The sequence below is a fragment of the Anopheles coustani genome, chromosome 2 (genome assembly GCF_943734705.1).
Source record: "Anopheles coustani chromosome 2, idAnoCousDA_361_x.2, whole genome shotgun sequence".
NCBI lineage: Eukaryota > Metazoa > Arthropoda > Insecta > Diptera > Culicidae > Anopheles > Anopheles coustani.
The window spans coordinates 2420460-2438923 of record NC_071289.1 but is presented as its reverse complement, the minus strand read 5'-3'; the positions used below and the strand labels follow the sequence as shown (position 1 = coordinate 2438923).

At 45.3% G+C, this 18464-nt stretch overlaps 1 protein-coding gene across 2 annotated transcripts in view; it reads left to right on the top strand.

The window, feature by feature from the left end:
• The window catches only part of LOC131267073 (probable G-protein coupled receptor Mth-like 1), a 143596-nt gene that overhangs the window by 103738 nt on the left and 21394 nt on the right, over positions 1-18464 (top strand). For both annotated transcript variants that reach the window (XM_058269828.1, XM_058269829.1), the window contains exon 5: positions 12040-12221. In XM_058269828.1, the coding sequence (XP_058125811.1) occupies positions 12040-12221 (182 nt within the window). The remainder of the gene's footprint in view (positions 1-12039; positions 12222-18464) is intronic.

Below are 18464 nucleotides of genomic sequence, written 5' to 3'. Positions count from 1 at the left end.
CAAATATAGGTTAGGGAAGCGATCGACTGTCGGCGTACGCAAGTGGCCGCAAACAAAGCGAAGCGCAGAACACGGGATCGCGTCTGGCGACGGTTGTCACCTTCTGTAGCCTTGCGCGCCTGCGGGAGTATGAGTCAGTTTTTAACGGTTCTCGGGTTCACTGAACAGCCACAACAGTTGGTGGGTCATGTGCAGGCCCTATCGCGAACATCGCGCATCGAAACATCCACGTGTGCTCCGTTGGAGTTTCCCGTTTTCTCGGCCACTATCGGAACGATTGTCAAAGTGTCATCAGAAGTTGTTTATTTTACGTCTCACTGAACTAGTTCGTCCAAATTCATTTTGGTCAGAATCGAGCGATAAGTATCATGGGAGATATATTTTATTCCAAATTTCTGATCAACTTTTATTTTTCTCCGTAGGCTTTGGCGGAAGTACCTCTGAAGGTGTTAAAAGGGAAATAAATAATTAAATCTACAGCGCTTCGTTACCCCGATCCAACGTTTACGATCGGACAAAGTTGCTACTCCGATTTGGTTCTGAAGCGTTGTCGCCTGGTCATGGCGGTTGTACTATTTGATCAGTGATAGCGTTGGAAGTGTCGTGCAAGGTTCAACGACCGTCTTACACGTGTGCTCCCGAAATGGTCATCGGTTGGCTGTACGTCGCAACCTAAATCCAGACCGGTTCCAGAACGTTCGAGAACGCTCATAATCCAACATCAAAAGCTATTTTCAATCTGCACTTAGCGGCAAACGGATGGAGGAAAATCATGTCCCACGGAGCGAAAGGTTCATTTTCCAACGCTCCATCCGAAATCCTCCCCCACGCAACGAGGCTGCATCTTTCAAGCTGCACTCCGCGCGAACGACGAAAGCTTTCGACGTGGGATGACTTTATCATAATTAGATTTTTCAATTTGGCTCCCGAGTGACTCGACGATGGCAAACAGTCATAGTACACAGAGTGTATTCCAACGGCGAAAAGATCAATATGGCACGACATTTTAGCTTTTCGCTTTGCGCCATCCAGTCTGTTTCGGTTGTGCCCTGGGTCCTGTTTTTCGTTTGTGCTGAACCGAAAGCCTCTTCTCGCTGCACGTGAAGCAATTTTCATCATCCATCACGTTTGATGTAGCTATGTGTTTGTACTTTGACATTGACATACCTGCGAATCATCTTTGGTTTCATGTTGCATTTTCATGTAGCCATATTGTCTTTCATACTACTTTTCTGTAGAGAAAGCTCTAACAGTTTTACTTCTATTCCTTTAAACACGAATACAAATGATAAACTCGATAAACATTAAATTTCATTCCTGTCTAACGGTAGTGTGTGATGAATATAAAATATTATTTACAAATTCCTGCTTGCTGATAGCGTGAAATTACTTGCAAATTCACACCTCCATCAAAGTGGAAGCGACATTTTGCATGCACACTCAACATTGATTGTATGCCATCCATCAGGCGGTCGAATCGTGCCGTTGGGCTATTTCTAAACTTCGCTTTAGAACAACTCTCCATCCTTGCGGAAACTCCTCCTTCGTCTTCGTTTATCTACCGCAGTGCTATAAATGACCGTGAAAAGTTCACGACTCTGCCACGAATCATTTTCCCTTAGCTTGGGTGCTCAAATGCCTTTGCGCTTCGTTTGTCGTCACGGAAAATTATGGGCAAAAATAATATGACAGACTGCAACTTGAGTCCACAACACTCGGCTCTCTCTTTGCAACTCTTGTGCACAGAGGTTATGTGTTCGCACTCCCGCCGATCGGCATGGGCATCGGGTTTCGGTTGGTTTGCATACTTCAGAAGAAAGCGTAAATAACTGTAATAAAATAGAAGTGAACGAGCAGCACGATGTGCCAGAGCGAAGGAACTCATCAGGTCTCAAGGTGCTATTAGAATCGGCAAACATTCGTATCTTGAAGTGTTTGGATAAAATTTATTTCCGTCCCACACTTTAAGGGAACTCTCACTCTCGGTGGAAAGGGTTGGTGACAACTCTCCGGGGGTGGATGGAATTTTCCCGTCCCAAACCGACAACGTTTATCTTAAACGGATGCAGACCGCGTAACCGACATGGCGATCATGGTACAGTGGTTCAAAGGAGCCCCGGGGTCGAAGGATCCATCCCTGTGGCAGATAACGAAATTGGGGAAGAAAAATATGCAAATCGGTTGGAAAAACGTGCCTCTGGTTTGGCATCCTTCCCGAGGTTTCGTCCCTGTTGGGTTGCCAGTTGGGAGTGACAGTTGTGTGCATAAACCATCGGCACTATCTCACTTGCTCGGATCTCGGATTGGTGCGGCGGGCGAGGCTGTTATGCTAATGCCGAGCAACCGACCCGGAAAAGGCCACGTGCCTGTCAAATGGAACAGGAAGCGTCTTACCGACCATCTAATTAGTCCACTCTTTCAATTCATTCGTGTGTGTGTCATATCCCGAGTTGCTTTAGTTGCTGCAAAAGCACCCCCGAAAGCACTCCGTTCTCGATTATCCCCTTTAATCGGTTGGCTCGATGCCAGCAAGCGCGGACGTTCATGCCGAGACCGTCCGTGATCCAACAGGCGCTCCAAGGACATATGGAGCATGGGTTCGAAACTTCCGGCGAATGTCATGTAGAAAGTCGACCAATTTACAACCACCATTCACGAAGTATCCTTCGCTTTTGTCGGTCCCGGATTTCTCCTGGACGTATCTCTTTTTTTGTGACCGTGCCGCGACTTTCTTTGACAGAGGTTGCAGCTTCCTTAAACTTCATCCGGAAAATGTTCTTCCTTGTCTGGTCGTTCCGTTCCGGTTTGGGGGGGGAAATTTTCTCATAATGCCAACGGAATTCTAAACATGTCCGTTCGTTGCATCCACTGTACAGCTGCATGTGGCCTCAACGAGAAGACATTGTCGAGGATTGTAGGAGAGTGGTAAGAATGCAGGAACCACACAGACACCCGAAATATCCAGGAAACTGTTGGAAATTACAGCACGAACTTGAATTTTCGCTCATGCCTGCTCCGTTGCACGAATGTTTCTTTCCCTTAGGGAGTAATAACTGTGGATGAAGGATAGAGTTAAAGCTCCGTAGAGTTTCCAACAAGGACGAACCGAAACCTCCGGTCTCGACCAGTGATCGACTTTTGTGTAAATAAAGACACTAACCCAAAACCTCGACAGCCAAGCTAGCACATCGGGAGTGTGCTCTAGCCGATGGACCGTTTCTTCTACACCGCTTCTCTTCCCTCTGCTCGGAGCTCCCTTCACCATCACTCGTTCGATTCATGAAAGTGGTGCTAATTGAGAACGAACGATAGAGTCCGCTGTGGCTCACATCGAGGTTAGCTAAGTACTTTGAACCTCCTCCGCGCGTTTGGGAAGCTGCAGTCGAGTGTATCGGTTGCTAATGGAAGGGTTTTGTTTAGATTCTTATTTACACCAAAACCTCCGACATGACCCCGCCCTTGAGTAGCTGTTGCATGTTGAACCATGAGCAGAGATCTCCTCTTTTTGGTGGATGCTTTAATCTGCAAGCTAAGTAGAAACAAAAATGTATTCCATTTGTTAACATCTCGTTTGCGTGGGCAACCTTTAAAGCTCCTTCGCAAATGTTTAGCAGTCAGTTCATTAGCATTACTGTGATTAAATTTACATAACCCCAGTATGCAGAAGCACCTTCCAAACGGGTACCTTTCGGAAAAGGAGAAAGAAGAAAATCCGATCCAATTTCGCAAGAAATCGTCGCATCGCAAACCCCTGCTTGGCCCCAAAACCCGCTGCTCGTCATAAATCAAAACACATGTCACCCATTGCGCGGTGGTGGTGCCGGTTTCGTCACCCATCTTCGCTGACGATGTTGCAGTGATTTAAATAAATTGAAATTTGCACTCCCAGTGCACGGAAGGCACGCGACCCAAGCGTTTTGGTACCATTACCATCGCTTGCGCGACCGGTTTTCGTGATTCAGATGCAAATTTGAGGCACACTTTCTTCGCGGATTCCTCACTGCGGGCGCCCGGAGGGTCTCGTTGCAAAATTGATTCGTCCACCCTTTTCGTGCACCCTTCCACCCTTGTATGGCAATCATATCATGGCATGTGCTTGCAGAGTATGCTAACTTAATTCAATTAAATTAGATTAATCAAATTCTTATTTATACTGAACCAGCCAATCACTCCTTGGGTCGGGAGATTGTTGTGTTGTTGAGGAAACCCTCTGGCTTCTTTCTTTTCGTGTGTCTCTGCCATTTAATTCCATGTATCAGAAACTGCCTTTCTTCGTACCTTCGTAGCTCTTTTTCACTCTAAAGTACAAGGAAATAATTACTTCTCGAAAGACATATCCCTTCACCGATGCTCAGCCGTGTATTAAGACATTAAAGTTAATCATCAAAATGCATCCTCGATGGAGACGTTCAGCAGTTCATGGATATGTGCTTGTGTGCGCACGAATTTTCCTTCGGAATGCAATTTACTGCCACTAACACAACGGTTCGTCGGTTGTGGTCGCCCGCTTGGCGTGAAGTGAACGAATGCTCCGAACGCTTCGATGACTTCCGATTGAACTTTATCGAAGGACGGGAGGATGAGGAGCAACCCGGGAACGGTGTCTGGTCGGCCCGGGCTGTGGCTTGGTTAATTGGATTAAAGGCAATTTCCCTCTCGGGTGTTGATAATTATTTGCAAATAATCTAATTGCTTCCCACTGGCAAGCAACGTCCTGGGCCGGTTCCAAGGGCGACGAAGCGAATACCGACGATAGTGTTTAATCAATTGCATTCCAAAGCTATATGCGGGTGAAAGAAGGAAGCAAGAAACTCAGGTTAAATTTTAGCAACCAATCCTTAAACGTAATGTTTCTGGGTTCATGTTTTGAAGAAAGAGTGTACTGTGAAAATAAATTTTGTTTATGGTATAGGACTGATATACTTGTATTGAACAAAAAAACTCACTGTTTAAATCATCCGATCCACTTTAAATGATTGTGATTTCAAATCATGTTTTATTCATACCAAGCCTCTGCAAAATGGAATTCAATATGCGGCGTCGATATCTTTGTCACCAAAGCGCGGCGGAAAGTGAAATGCTAGAAAAAAAACGGTTGTCCCAAATATTTCTGCCAACCGCAAACGTGTAAAGCAGGACAACGAATGTGATGCAATCCGGAAGGGAGAAAACCGCCATTCGACGATATGCAAAGCAAACACAAAGTGTGATGCTGTTCGAGGAGGTTTGCAGAAGAATCGATTTCTTTTCTTTGTGGTGGTCTCTCCCGGTCGGCATCGAGAGTGAATTTCCCTTTTATCGGAGAAATTGTTCCACCGAAAGGAAGCATTCATCATAATCCCGCCAGTCCGAGCTCTTGTCTATGGTTCCACTGGATGTGGAATAGCCCCCTTCAGTCCGCAGTGAAGGCTCGCTTTCGCATTCATCGTTGGGGGAAACCATTTCGCCATATAAATACGGCAGCCATTGTGCATATCCGGCCAAGGGACAGTGAGAGTTTTATGGTCCCTCCGCTCCCCGGGTCGTATAATGTATCCATTCGCACAATGAACCGTGACCTTTCCCTCGTTGGCTTTTCGCTAGATTCACTCCAAGACGAGAGCACATCATTTCCGGTATGATTGCAGAAATTTAAAAACTGCCCTGCCGAGAGCATCCCTGACCTTACTCGCAGCATCACTATCGAAAGCGAAAATCTCCCGGTCCGGCGACGTCTGGGGTGTGTGATAAATCCGAGGCCGGAGCTCTAGCGATCACGCGCGTCCGGCAGAAGCCTTCGGTCACATTTATGGTGGCTATAATTTTAATTTTATTGTCACATTTTATACCCTCAATTCGTTTCCAACAGACTTCGAGACTGTTGGGTGCGTCTGGAAGGGTTCAATGGGCGCGAAGATTCGCACTCGGTGGAGAAAAAGATGCATTGCTGAATAGAAAGAACAAGTTTTAACTGACTGCAAACTCATGCTAGGAAGTAAAACTAGGAGCGGAGATTTAGAGAAGGCAGAAAAATCACTAAAAACTCCTGAGTTCATAGGAATTGTTGCGTAAAGAGATAACATTCTGTACAGCAATGTTTTTGTCTCCAACGTTTACCACCAGCTTACATTGAAAGAAAAATCAAAATAATTAAAAATGGTTAGATACCATGACAAAATCGGATGAGTTGGTGTTCTTTGGAGTCAACACTTTCGTTTATACTTACTTTAAAAGCTTCAAGTCCTTTTTTCGAGACAAGAACCTCGAAAACTTGCTTTCGCTCTTGAATCGTGATCGTTCAATCACTCCATTTCGTGTTGTTGCTGCGTGACACAGCTCATAATGAATTCGTGGCAAAACCGGTTTTCCTATTCTATCGCCGTTATGATGTTGCACAACTTTTTCCCGACGAATTTCGTTCTTTGAAGTGCTTCACCTTTTTTTCCTTGACCCTCGAGCCTTCTCGCTCCAAAGTCCAAACGGCTTTTCGTTTCGATTTCACTTTTTAATCAAATTAAGTCTCGTTTTTCGACGGGAGAAGCGGGAAGTCTCAAGTCTCCAGAAGATTGGATTGAATGCTCTTCGGATGACGCATTTTCCTTTCGCCCGGGTCAAACGCTGCCGAGAAAAGACATGATTTGGTGGAATTCTTTTGCCGTCATGTGCGTCTATCCATGGGTCGAATAAAATCGACCGTAAACGGTGAGATTTAACGGTTCGTTCGTTTTCGGTTATTGAACTCACTCACCTGTGTATGTCCTCCGCTCCCGTGTGTGTATTTCCAGCCACACTGCACCGTTACAACGTTTGGTGGGGCCGACGAGATTTGTGATAGGATTTCTTAAGTTTCTCAATCGTCTCTAGATGCTTCATAAACCCAACCGGGATGAAGGAAACAACCATTTCGTGGACGTCGTTTCTTAATTCTATTTTGACAAATGCGTCCCTGACAAAGAGCTACAAATTGAACAATAAAATCTCCACACACCGGCGAAGTTTAAGGCGGACGAGCGCCTCACCTTAGGTTGCGCGTCCTAAAAAGTCGATCTTCATTTAGGATTAAGCACCCCTGACGCCGAATTGCATTCTATCCTACGCATTTTTCTTCCTACGGCCGCCGTACGAAACTCATAAAGATGCCATCATCATCCGTCGCAAAGAACCGAGCGGTGTATCGTCGTAAATGAACCCGTCTTGTAGAGGTTTTTGTTGATTTATTTCCTCCTAATAGCACAGATTTCCGCCGTCGATTGAAGGTAAACGATCGACGTTCAAACTGCATCAAAATGCAGTTAGTTTAAATGGTGCCTCGGCGGGCAACCCTTTCCTGAATCGGTGGTCGTTAAGTTAAATTGAGCTTTATCTCAAATGAAATTGGAAGTAGAATAATGCTGATAAATATCTGATACGCTTAAATGCTGAAATATTTGGGCAATTAAAGCCTTTCAAATTCTGATTAGAGTGTAGTTCGTCGTAGGTTTATCATATCTGAAACGCATACAATCAAAGTTAGTTCGTAACACTTGATTCATATTTTTTTATGTTGTCTTATACACAGCAAACGTGATAAGGATATCAGGTTTTTGAACAAAATAAACGTTAAAAGAAAGTTTTTCCAGAGTTGCAACGAACTATTTTTGAATTGTTGTGTTGTTTGTCGTTGCTTAGCTTTGTTGTTTTGAGCAGTAATTTCGGAAGTAATTACCAACGTCTTCGCACGAGTTGACAGGATGAACCTTCCAAGTGGCGTGAGATACCCAATGTAACTTTTATGTCACGAAATTGGTTGCATTTCTTTTGCAGCATAACTTTTTCCCCCACGCTGCCGCTTATTGTTTGCCAATTGTTTGTGCAATTTCCATGGCGACGAAACACAACACCCGAAACGATTTAGAATCCGACAAGCGGGGGATAAAAACTTTCCCCTTTTCTGGTGTTGTTTACAGCCCATATGTTCGTTGTGAATAACGGTCACGGCACAGGTCCCTGTTGGCCTCTATGCACTCACTTACAACTGCACGTCGCATGTTATCTATCCAACGACTCCATCCGGGACTGTCGAGCGAAACTTTTTTAAGGAAGAAATAAAACTATCGCTTGATGCACAGCCGGGTTCCGGAAAATTGGCGTCTTCAATGTTTGCAGCCACGGACGAAAGGAGAAGGACACAAAAGTGCAGAACAGCACGATCCCTCAACACCACGCTGGCTGTCCGCGCGGGAGGATGGCGTTGGTGACTGTTTTCGCTTTTAATTAAAACTTGTACAATTTTAAAATGTTTTAATTGATAAAACTCAACCCACTCCAGTTCGCCCCCGCTTTCAGCCTGTTGTGGGCAACAGCCCCGGCGATCCCGTGCCGCTCCCTTCGTTCGTCTCCCGATCCTGATCATCACGTCTTAAATACCACCACCTTCGCAGAAGTTTCCACTTGGCCAATGTGACGCCCACGACCACGAGGCTCATTCCTTCATTACGCAGAGAAAAAGGAAGAAGAAAAAAGTGGCATTGTGAAACATCTCCCGAGGAAGCAACGGGGGCTTTTTTCGTGACTTCCGTCGCAGTCTCGCGACAATTAGGGAATCTGTTTCCAGAGTAGATCCACGCGCGCGCGCGGGTGACGAACTGTGAAGGGAAATTTAAATTAATTAATTCGTTTACTTAAGAAGTGAAAACGCTGCTACAAGTTCTCAGGGTGTGTTCTCACAGCCGGTTTTCTTCCCTCCCTCATACACACACATACACTTTCTCCGAAGGAATGAAATTCATCATCTTTCAGCAACGGCTGGAGCTGAGAACGGTCTGAACCGGGCAACGCCATGCCGTAGAAGTTGTTACAGTAATTTGAGCCAACCGAGAGTGAGACCGTTGAGTCGGGATAGAAGCAGGAGTGGGGAAATGTCTAGTTAAAATGACACCATGGATGAATGAGTTACGAGTTTATTGGACTAAGAAGTAAGGCTTCATGGAGTGCGCAGTTGGGCGTTGGTGGCAAAATAACACCCCCGTTGGAACCACCCTTTCTTTCTTTCTCGCCACCTTCTCTAGAATACTGTTGGAAGTCAATCTTCATTCTGGATATAATAACAGGAACTACAAGCATCGTGATTGATTGCTGCTTGCTTGGACGATGGTTGATTTGATTGTGGCAATTAACGAGTAACTGCAACCCTTTGGAAACAGCAGCTATTGGAGGCAAAGTAGAAGATTGTGTTCTTACACAGAGAGTTAGAGCTTGTCAGAAGGAATAATTTGTCAAGCAATTTGTTTAGTTTAACAAATGTTTTAGATTCCGTATTCGTCAAGTCTATTTTTCACAGACCAGAGAAACTAGATGCCACTAATCCCGTTCTTCAGGGTTATCGTTTTTTTCGGGGTCCTCCGTAGCCTTGCGTTCTCAAAGCGCAGTTTGTTCCTTCACACCTCGTTGACGGTGTTGACGTGTTCCGTTTCCTTTCCGTTGCGTGATTTGCGATTTGCGCATTGAGGAGTAATGTTGCTCTTTACCGACACTACTAGAGATATCTAGAGTCCAATAGGCGATCGGAACCGAAGAAGAAATATCTCTTCAACGTCTTTTGTGCCTGCTTTGTACAACGTGCAATAACGATTTCGTAATTTCACACCACATAACTCTCTCGGCGCCGTTAAACGTCGTTAATGACACTTTACCGGACGTGGAGGGAAAAAAATCAAGCAACAAGAAGTTCATTGATCAATTGGTAGAACAGCGTAGAACATTGGGTTTTCACATCCAAACCTTAGCCAAAACGTTGTCTCTTGCTTTTTACCCATTCAATGAATGCCTTCTCTAAGGAAACGAAGGAGCATGCATACTAAATGTATTCCCCCGGGCCACCGATGGCTTTCGTTTTCTAATTCATTCCCGGTTCCGTCGTTTGAGCGTCTGCTTTGCTTTCAATTTCCGTCTTCTGTTCAGCTTTTCCGGGGCGGAGACCGTTGACACAATTAGCGCGCGATTTATCGATTGATATGCAAATCAATGCCCCGATGATTTCCTGCTAATGGGCCCTTTCATGCTCGTGTGTGGCTGCATTATAAAATCATACCCCAGTGATTAATAGCTTCCAGGATGAATATTTACCTTTCGATCCCCCCTCCGCTTCTGTCGTCGTTCCCGGGACATCTTTTACAGTATCGAGAAGTAAATTCCTCCGCAAACATGAAGTGACCTCTTCGTGCCATTGTATGACTTTTATCACGTGCTCAAAGCTCGGAAAGTAGATCGAAAAATGGCAAACCATATGCTCGGGTGTGAATCGTGTTGCCAGACTGTGTCGATGGTTCCGTTTCCGGCTTGGTTCTCACGTCCGATCCATAAATCATACATCCAAATGGTCCCGAATTTCTAATAAAACACAATTTTCGCTCCAGTATTGAACTGACTTGGGCGAGTATGAGGACACTTTTCTGCACGTGTTGGATCCTTTGGCCGCATTTTGAACCTTTCCTGTTCGTTCAGTAGCGCAAACATACATTCCACTAAGCAAAGCGTGTCGTAGTCTCACTTTGGAATCATAAATTTTCATAAAATGCTGTCCCATATCAACATCAACGAAGGTCGAGCCCAGTGACCACAGTAGGCTTTGGGTTTCCTTTTTCCCAAAACAAGCATTCCGAAAGGACTTCAAAAAACCCCGGGCAAGCTGCTGCCTCTTGGGGTTGACGAAGATAAGGAGGAAGAAGGATACCCAGAAATCAAAACTCTCCCAATGTAGGAAATGCAATTCATAACCCCCAAAGGCGTCTCTGCTCGCAAAACGACAGATAACAACGTTACTAGTTTACTTCGAAAGCCTCGAGAGGAAACACTCAACGGTAACATCTTGAGAGCAGGAAATCTTCCTTAGCAAAAAGAAAAACTTAGCAGAGATACTGGACAAGAATCGGAAAACAGAAAAGAAAACATGAATTGCTGATAAAAAAAGTGTCCGTGCTATGCTGTCATATCGTCCTCGTTACGAGTTGGTGAAAGTATGGCAAAGAGGATGTGAAATATTGAAGAGCACGGCATTTGAATAAATCATGTCAAGGATATTTCCGGTCATTTTTTTTCTGGCTGTAGTATTCAGTTGATCTTTCGTCCTCGCAAAGGACGTAGATTGCTAGAACTGAATGAAATCAGTGACGTTCCATTGAGATGTTTGGGGTTTGCCCGTTTTGATACCCGTGGATCCAAATAGAGTGCAAACAGAACGAAGAAGTGAGGGTAAATTTAGATTATCTACAAACGTTCCAAAAATACTTTTTGCCTTACATCATTTCCTGGTTCAAGAGAATTGCATTTAACAAAAAAAGATTAACAAAATTGGATTCTGGTTTGTTGGAAAAATTTATCGATTTGCTTGCTATTCAAGTTGAGGCAAAAGGTATGATCTGTGTTTTACAATTACATAACTCCCAAACTAGTCAACATCTTTGAATTCTCTTTTCCGAGTTCAAAGGAAAAACTTTACAATTACATGCCAATGGTGTTGTATTCTCGCTTTTGCATCAAAACTATTCAAACCTCACAGCACGAGTGCTTAAAGTTTGCCGAAGCATCCAAATGGAAGGAAACATTCCACAACGAAATCCATCCCTGGTCCTCCTTTTATCCCGGCGTCGCTCGGTACACCAATTCATTTGTTCACCAGTGGTGCCACCGTTAGCACTTCATATGCCGACCTTTTCGCTCCGGCTCCGGCTCCGGAAAAGCTTCATTTTCTGCATACGCAGACATTGGCGCAGTCTGGCATCGGCATCGGGATCAGCATGTCCTGCTGGCGGGACGAACGACGATGATGCTGCTGCTGCTGCTGCATCGTCTGCAGGCGTGCGGGTATTATTTGCCAAGCCGGGGAAAACTATTTATTTATTCATGCATGCATGTCTCTTTATTTATCTTTTCCGTCGATTTTCCTGCTACAACAGCGAAAGGCTGGAGCACCACAAGCACAAGCTGCATCCTGGGGAAGGGAGGTCTACAGAAGTAGCGAGCGGCGGGGGGTCAGTGTTACGTTTCGGTATTTATAATATTTCCTCTCTTCTCTCGTTGCAGTGATCTACGGCCAACGTCGCTGGAGAAAAGCCAGGAAGTCTGCCGGCTCCGGATCTACGAGGTGTACGCGTGGGGTGTTCCGCTGGTCATTGCCGGCGTCGCGGCCATCCTGGACAACCTGCCGGACAGCAACGATACCTACTTGCGGCCACGGTTCGGTGAAGCCAAGTGCTGGTTCTACGGTGAGTGAAAACCGCATCAGGATTGGAGCAACAAATTCCAAGCCTATCCCCTAAACGCAGGACGTCGTCAGACCAAATTCCAGCGTAAGCTCGTGGGCTCACGCACCCACACACTTTAAGCCAAGCGATCGATGCATCAATCACGGCGGACGACCAAGCAATCAAATCGACTAACATTTCATTTCATTTCATTATGGTAATTATATGAATCAAGACGAGGGCGTCTCCCACTGATGGTTCGCCTCCCTTAATCCCCGTCCACAGAGCAGCCTCTCCGTACGCTTGCTGCTAGGTTACTGGTTTCCGATTCCATTTTCACGATCAATATTAACCACAAATATTTCTCTTTGGACTCCAGCAGTCCACTCCTGGCATACAGACGGAGCAAGATTAAATTACTTCCGCCACAGGAAACAAGGTGTCTTTGAAGCTCTTGACGTAACTTCCGTTTCATGTGGGCCAAGCAGCATCTCCTCGTGAACACGGTCGATCACTTACCTATATCTTGGGGGTTTATACGAGAGCGAAAGAGAGAGACAATGATCTACCTCTTCATTCTGACAAACCGGAACTACGTTGCTGTGTTATGTTCATAAATTAGCAACAACACGGAGCACTGCCTTTGTTTGTTGGCTAAACTCAGCCCCGATACCTAGACTTGATTGGCTCTGCGTGCATGTGAACGCCTCCCGGAAGATCTATGATGGATGCATTTCGACGATTGCATCCCATTTATCATTCAAGGTGCTCTTAGTGTGGTCATCATCGGATGTAAATATTGTGGCTGAATTCCTGAAACTCCTATTCATTTATTTAGATATTGGAACGGAAATAGGACAGTTGGAATTTCTCCTCGTATATTTGTTTTGATTATATCTAACCTTTTTAATATTGTACACAAGACGACTTTCAAGGTGTGCAATATTTCGTTACGTTTAACAAAACTACTGCTACCAAACCAATTAGTTTCACGATGAAGAACCAGCAAGGATTCCACGCAACATGTAGTTCCAATAGACACACCTAGACATGCTTCCTGAAGAGTATCAACACTCCAGGATGCACCGTCTGGATTGTTTCGGATTGAAGGATTCGTATCCGCAGGATATTCAAAGTGCACTTTGAAAAATTAATGACTACACTCTCGCTCTAGAAGATGGTTACTATCGTGTGTGACTCCCCGTTTGCCAAACGATATGTTTCGGTTTGTTGTTGGTAGTAGAAAGGCAAGTCTGCAGGCAACATGCCACTGCACACACACAAGACTTGATGGAAGGAAGGAATCATTAATTTTTGTATATGCAAATGAAGAAGTGCTGTACAGTTTCAATTAAGGAATGAATGTTTGATGAAATCAAGAAAATATGTACATAGCTCAAACGTTGTTGGTTTTTCTCTACCTGGTGTGAATTGTCAAACAGTTTAGTGATTTTAAAATAACAGCATTGGTTGAAATCAAGCTGTCACTCCTATTACCATGGGTTGAGATTCCCAAATGTTACGATTGCCTTCATTTTCAGAGGAAGTCCATCGATTACACGCCAATGATAAATTATTCTGTGTGATTCAAACCGAAGGGAAATCAAAGGTTGAAATACGAGGGTTCGATGGTGATCTAATTGTGGCCCGATTGAAGCACCGTTGAGGTTATAATCAAAGCCTCTGCTTTCCGAGCGATGCACTTGACTGGTTGGAGCATCATTTTAATACTACCTGTCATTACCCGTCTCCGCAATGGCTTGATGAAAAACGTTTGAACATTGTAGGTGAAGGAAAGGCCTGGTAATGCTCAGGCATCATTCATTACCCTGCAGTCACCGGTGGCAGCCTTGCAAAATTGAGATGAATCCAATGAAACCCCGAGGACAGACACGGAAGATAAAATCCCGGATCTCCCGGTTCGACGTCGTCGTAGGCTACCGCCTCCTTCTGACAAAATGTGCAGAAAATACCGATGGAGCTGGGCTTGGTCCAGTGTATATGCTTTCTAGCCTTCCCGGGTGAGACGACTCCACCGACGGAGACGAAATGGAAATCAATCTTCCATTTATCACTCCCTACCAACGTCTCCCATGTCAGAGGCCGGTCGAGTGGCAAATTGCACTTGCACCCGGCAGGCATCGAGGGATACCTCGGACATCGACTCGGACAAGGAGACCCAGAGATCTGCGGGAGTAGATATCAATTATGAACGGAAATCGAAGTACTTATCAATATTCAATCGATGACACTTTCACTCCTCCGAGTAATGATGATGCTAATGGTATCGAGATGATGTTCGATAGAGGGAGAGAGAGAAGATCTTTCATCTGCCGGCAACAGGAATGTTCCTTATCGTATCGCATAGCCATGCAGAGTCCGGGTCAATATTGTCCAGGTGATGAAGTGGATTCTCTTTGGAACGACTGGGAAGTCATACAATTATGCTGTAAAATAAATCATTCCATTAGAAAAGAGATTAGGAAAGAGTGTCGGAACGTGCATGGGCATTTCATAATGCTTAAATGAGTCTAAAAAGACATTGGGTTATGACATCTAATATTCATCGAGAGATCACTATCTATGATTTATGTATAACGCAATCATTATTCTGTGAACATTTAATGTTAAAAGTGTTCTTCAACTTCCTCGCTAAGATCGTGAATAAAGCCATCGGTTTCATTAATAGCTCGGACGTTACGTTATACTCAACCCATCGTCACTTCTCCAGCGGCGAGTTCTCCCGAGAAGATATTACGCCACCCTGTCGACCATTTGCGGATTTAACAGCGAACCCCCATCGCCGAAGCCTTCGGCTTTGGTTTTACGAGATAAAATAGGTGCCGGCACTGTGCTCCGTGTCGGCTTTTGCATGTTGTTTTGCCTTTTAATTAAAACGGGTAGCTTTCTGTCGCCGCGATCGCCAATCTTGTCCAGCTGCTTACTGCCTGCCTCTTTGGCCTCTTGGTGGACGGAGGAAATTGAAGTGTTATTGCCCGTCGGCAAGATTTGCTGTTCGTTGTTCGTTGCTGTAGCTTCCGATTCTCTGAGTCTCATGGTCGAACGCCGTCGCAGCGGTTTACAACAGGCGAGCTGCAACTGCTTCTACTTCTATCGATTGTTGGAATGGGCAGGAACCCCGACACCCGAGCGCAGTGCAACAGTGCAGGATGCTAATCAAAACGCCGGCGGGCTATCGTAATTGGCTGCGACCGCTCGGCTTGGCTGTCCAGGGCAACCAAGACCTGGTGGTGTGCATCCAAGTCCAGTTAGAGTCCGATTCAGGGAAGGCGCCAGCAAGCTTCACTCAAACCCCCGGTGTGGTGGAAGTGGCATACGCGGCAAAGTGTAATTTAAATCAAATTATACGATAAATCTCGTCCCGAGCAAGCGCCAACGTCGCTTCGGGGTGAGTCCGTCGGTGGAGGATGGGTTTGTAGCAAAACTTCCTTTCTGCGTGAAGTGAAAAATTGCGTGAGAAAGTGAAAATTACGAAACCACATGTCGGTTTGGTCGATTGGTTCGTCCAGGTTGTTCGCGTGCGTTTTTCTTTTTTTGCTAGCATCGATCGACCGAAGCTAAATCCGATCCGCTGAGTCCAGACTAACCTTGAGCACCACAACATGACCACAGTGCAGCGTTTCCGATCGGTTCCCGGTCTCGTTAGTTCAACGACACTTGCCCGCACTGAACCCCTCGGAGGGGGGGAAATGGAAACGCATGTTACCAACGCGAAAAGTTCGAGGGGAATAAATCAGCCAACACACCGAGCACACCGACCGTAAACTATTTCACACTTTTCTCGCTCGCGTCTTCGTCGAACATTGCGAAAGGTTAAGATCGTCACCTTGCTACATGCTTGCCTGCCAGCCGGACATAAATACGGGACTGGTGAAATATCCCAATCCCGCATCGCTACGTTGGATTGGCCTGGGTGAACATGATATACCCCCGGGAGAACCGCAGGGTCAACAACTAACTAACACGGTGTTTGTACGTGGAAGTGGAAGAGAGACACTGCCCGGAGGGGGTTTGCCTATTTTTACGTAAAATTCCGAAAGGGACGATATGCGATCGAAAAATAAACAACGAAACAAATCAGCATTCCACCCGGCTTGGGGTGCGGGGGGGATAAATCGGCAGTCCAGCAGAAAGTATAAACACACTTCCCGCTTAATAAATATGTCCGCGATTTGGTTCGGTCAGCTCGGAGGGACTGCAGGGAAATAGAAAACCCCACCGCGTGTCAATCAGACGCTGGAATGTTCCGACGAAAGAGTTTATAAATTCTCTCCGACATCATCCGGACAGCATCGGCGTTCCACTCGGAGTCCGAGGTGAGCTTGTTGAGGGGACGCGGTAAATTTAATCCACTCCACTCAACAAGCCGCCGGTGAGGGCGTGTTTCGGACATATTTTCTCCACGGGGAAAAAAGGGCAAAAAACCAACACGACTTCGGCTCGGAACCTTGTCTCCACCTAATCCTTCTTTTGCTGGACATTTCTCCTCGAGCGGTTGATTTGTCTTCAGTTTGAATCGAATGAAACTGGATCGATGCCAACGATGACAGCGATTTTGGTGTGCGGTACACTCTGTCTGAAGCGGTCTTGTTGAACTTGGAAATGTCGTCAACGGTCGTTGTTTTTCCTGCTTAGTTTTTCGGAGTTGAGTTTGAGTTGTACCATCAATAATCCAGTAGGAATTGGTTTGGCTCCGAATCGAGCTGATGATGTTCAAATATTGGGCTGTTTGCAGCAGTTCAACGAAACGGCCGAAATGCGGAAGAGGTGTGACAAGCTGATGAAAAATAAATGCAGTTGCAAGCCGGACTATCGGTCCCGGTGTTGTTTGCCCCCGGTTGACATTTTCCAACCAAGTCCAAAAAGGCAAACATGCACTGACAAATTGGTAGAATACGGTGGATAAATATGGAACACGGACTTTTCCCAATCCCGCAGCATTTCGACTCCATGGTTGATTCGATCGGTTCCGATCACGTTGGTTATTTGCCTACCGGACCTCACTGGCAGCTTGTTTAAGCACTCGAATATGAATAAATCAGAGGAGATGATTTTGCTCTGGGCAAACGTTGCGACTGGATTTCGGATTCTAGCGTCAGTTGATTTTGTTACCGACTCAGTTTTGTGTCGAGTTCATTGATGTTTATTTTTTGGTTGGCTTATATCGATTGCGATTCCAAAACCGTCGGATGTATATGAGAATAATTTAATTATTCCTTAATTGAAACATGTTTGACGTGAGATCAACGTGATTGTAACGTTTGCTTTATGTGCGTTGAGTGTTTCATTAAAGATTTATCAAAGTTTAGAGGCCATTGCTTTTACAATTTTGTTTCTACTTTTATCTGCATCCAAAATAACATTTTTTTGTTTTCTTTATTGGCAAAATTCGTCCCGCTCAATTTGTAAGTGGAAAATATCTTTCACCGTGACGTGGAAAGGGGTTCAGAAAGGATAACATAATATCGCCAAGCTTCACTCCACTGCGCCACGAGGTAAACAACCACTTCGTAGTAATTCTTCTCGCTAGACGAGGTGCAATGCGGCATTTTTCCCGGACTTCCACCATAATTATGGCCATCATTCAGACGCTAAGCGGCTCCCGAGCCCGCTCCAGTTTATCTCCGGCAGAACGACGCCAGACGACGGAAGCACGCGCGCCCGTGTAATTATAACTTTTGAAAATTAATACAATCTCCAAAGCGCGCTGCGAAACCGACCGGAAGAAGTTTTGCTGAAACGATGAGCTGAGAATTATTGGCATCCATTGCGTCCGCCGCAACCCGGCTGAAGCTGGAGTGGAGTTACGCTTTATATTCATCCTTCGTTCTCTGGCATGCTTTCTCCGAAAGAAATTATTTCCATTTTTGCTGCTTCCACAGTCGACATGAATGAACCTTTTGGATGGTGGCTGGTGCTGTGTGTGTGTGTGTGTTGTTGGTTGGGGAGTAAATTATTTAATCATGATTTATTCATCACTTTCCTTCAACTTCTTCCGCGACCGACTCTGATGTTTCCAATGAATCGATCATTGGAATGCCAAACCCCAGCACTGGTGGATAAACGCGTCCGAGTACGTTTCGATTCCGCCTGTCGATATCTCTCTGTCCGGGATGAGGATGGGGGTCGGCACGTGCCACGTGGTGGGAAAGATTATGCGATTGCACTTATGCATCGGATTAACGTAATTATAATTGTTAATTGAGCAACTTCATTAAGGCAAATTAAAGCATTCGATGCATT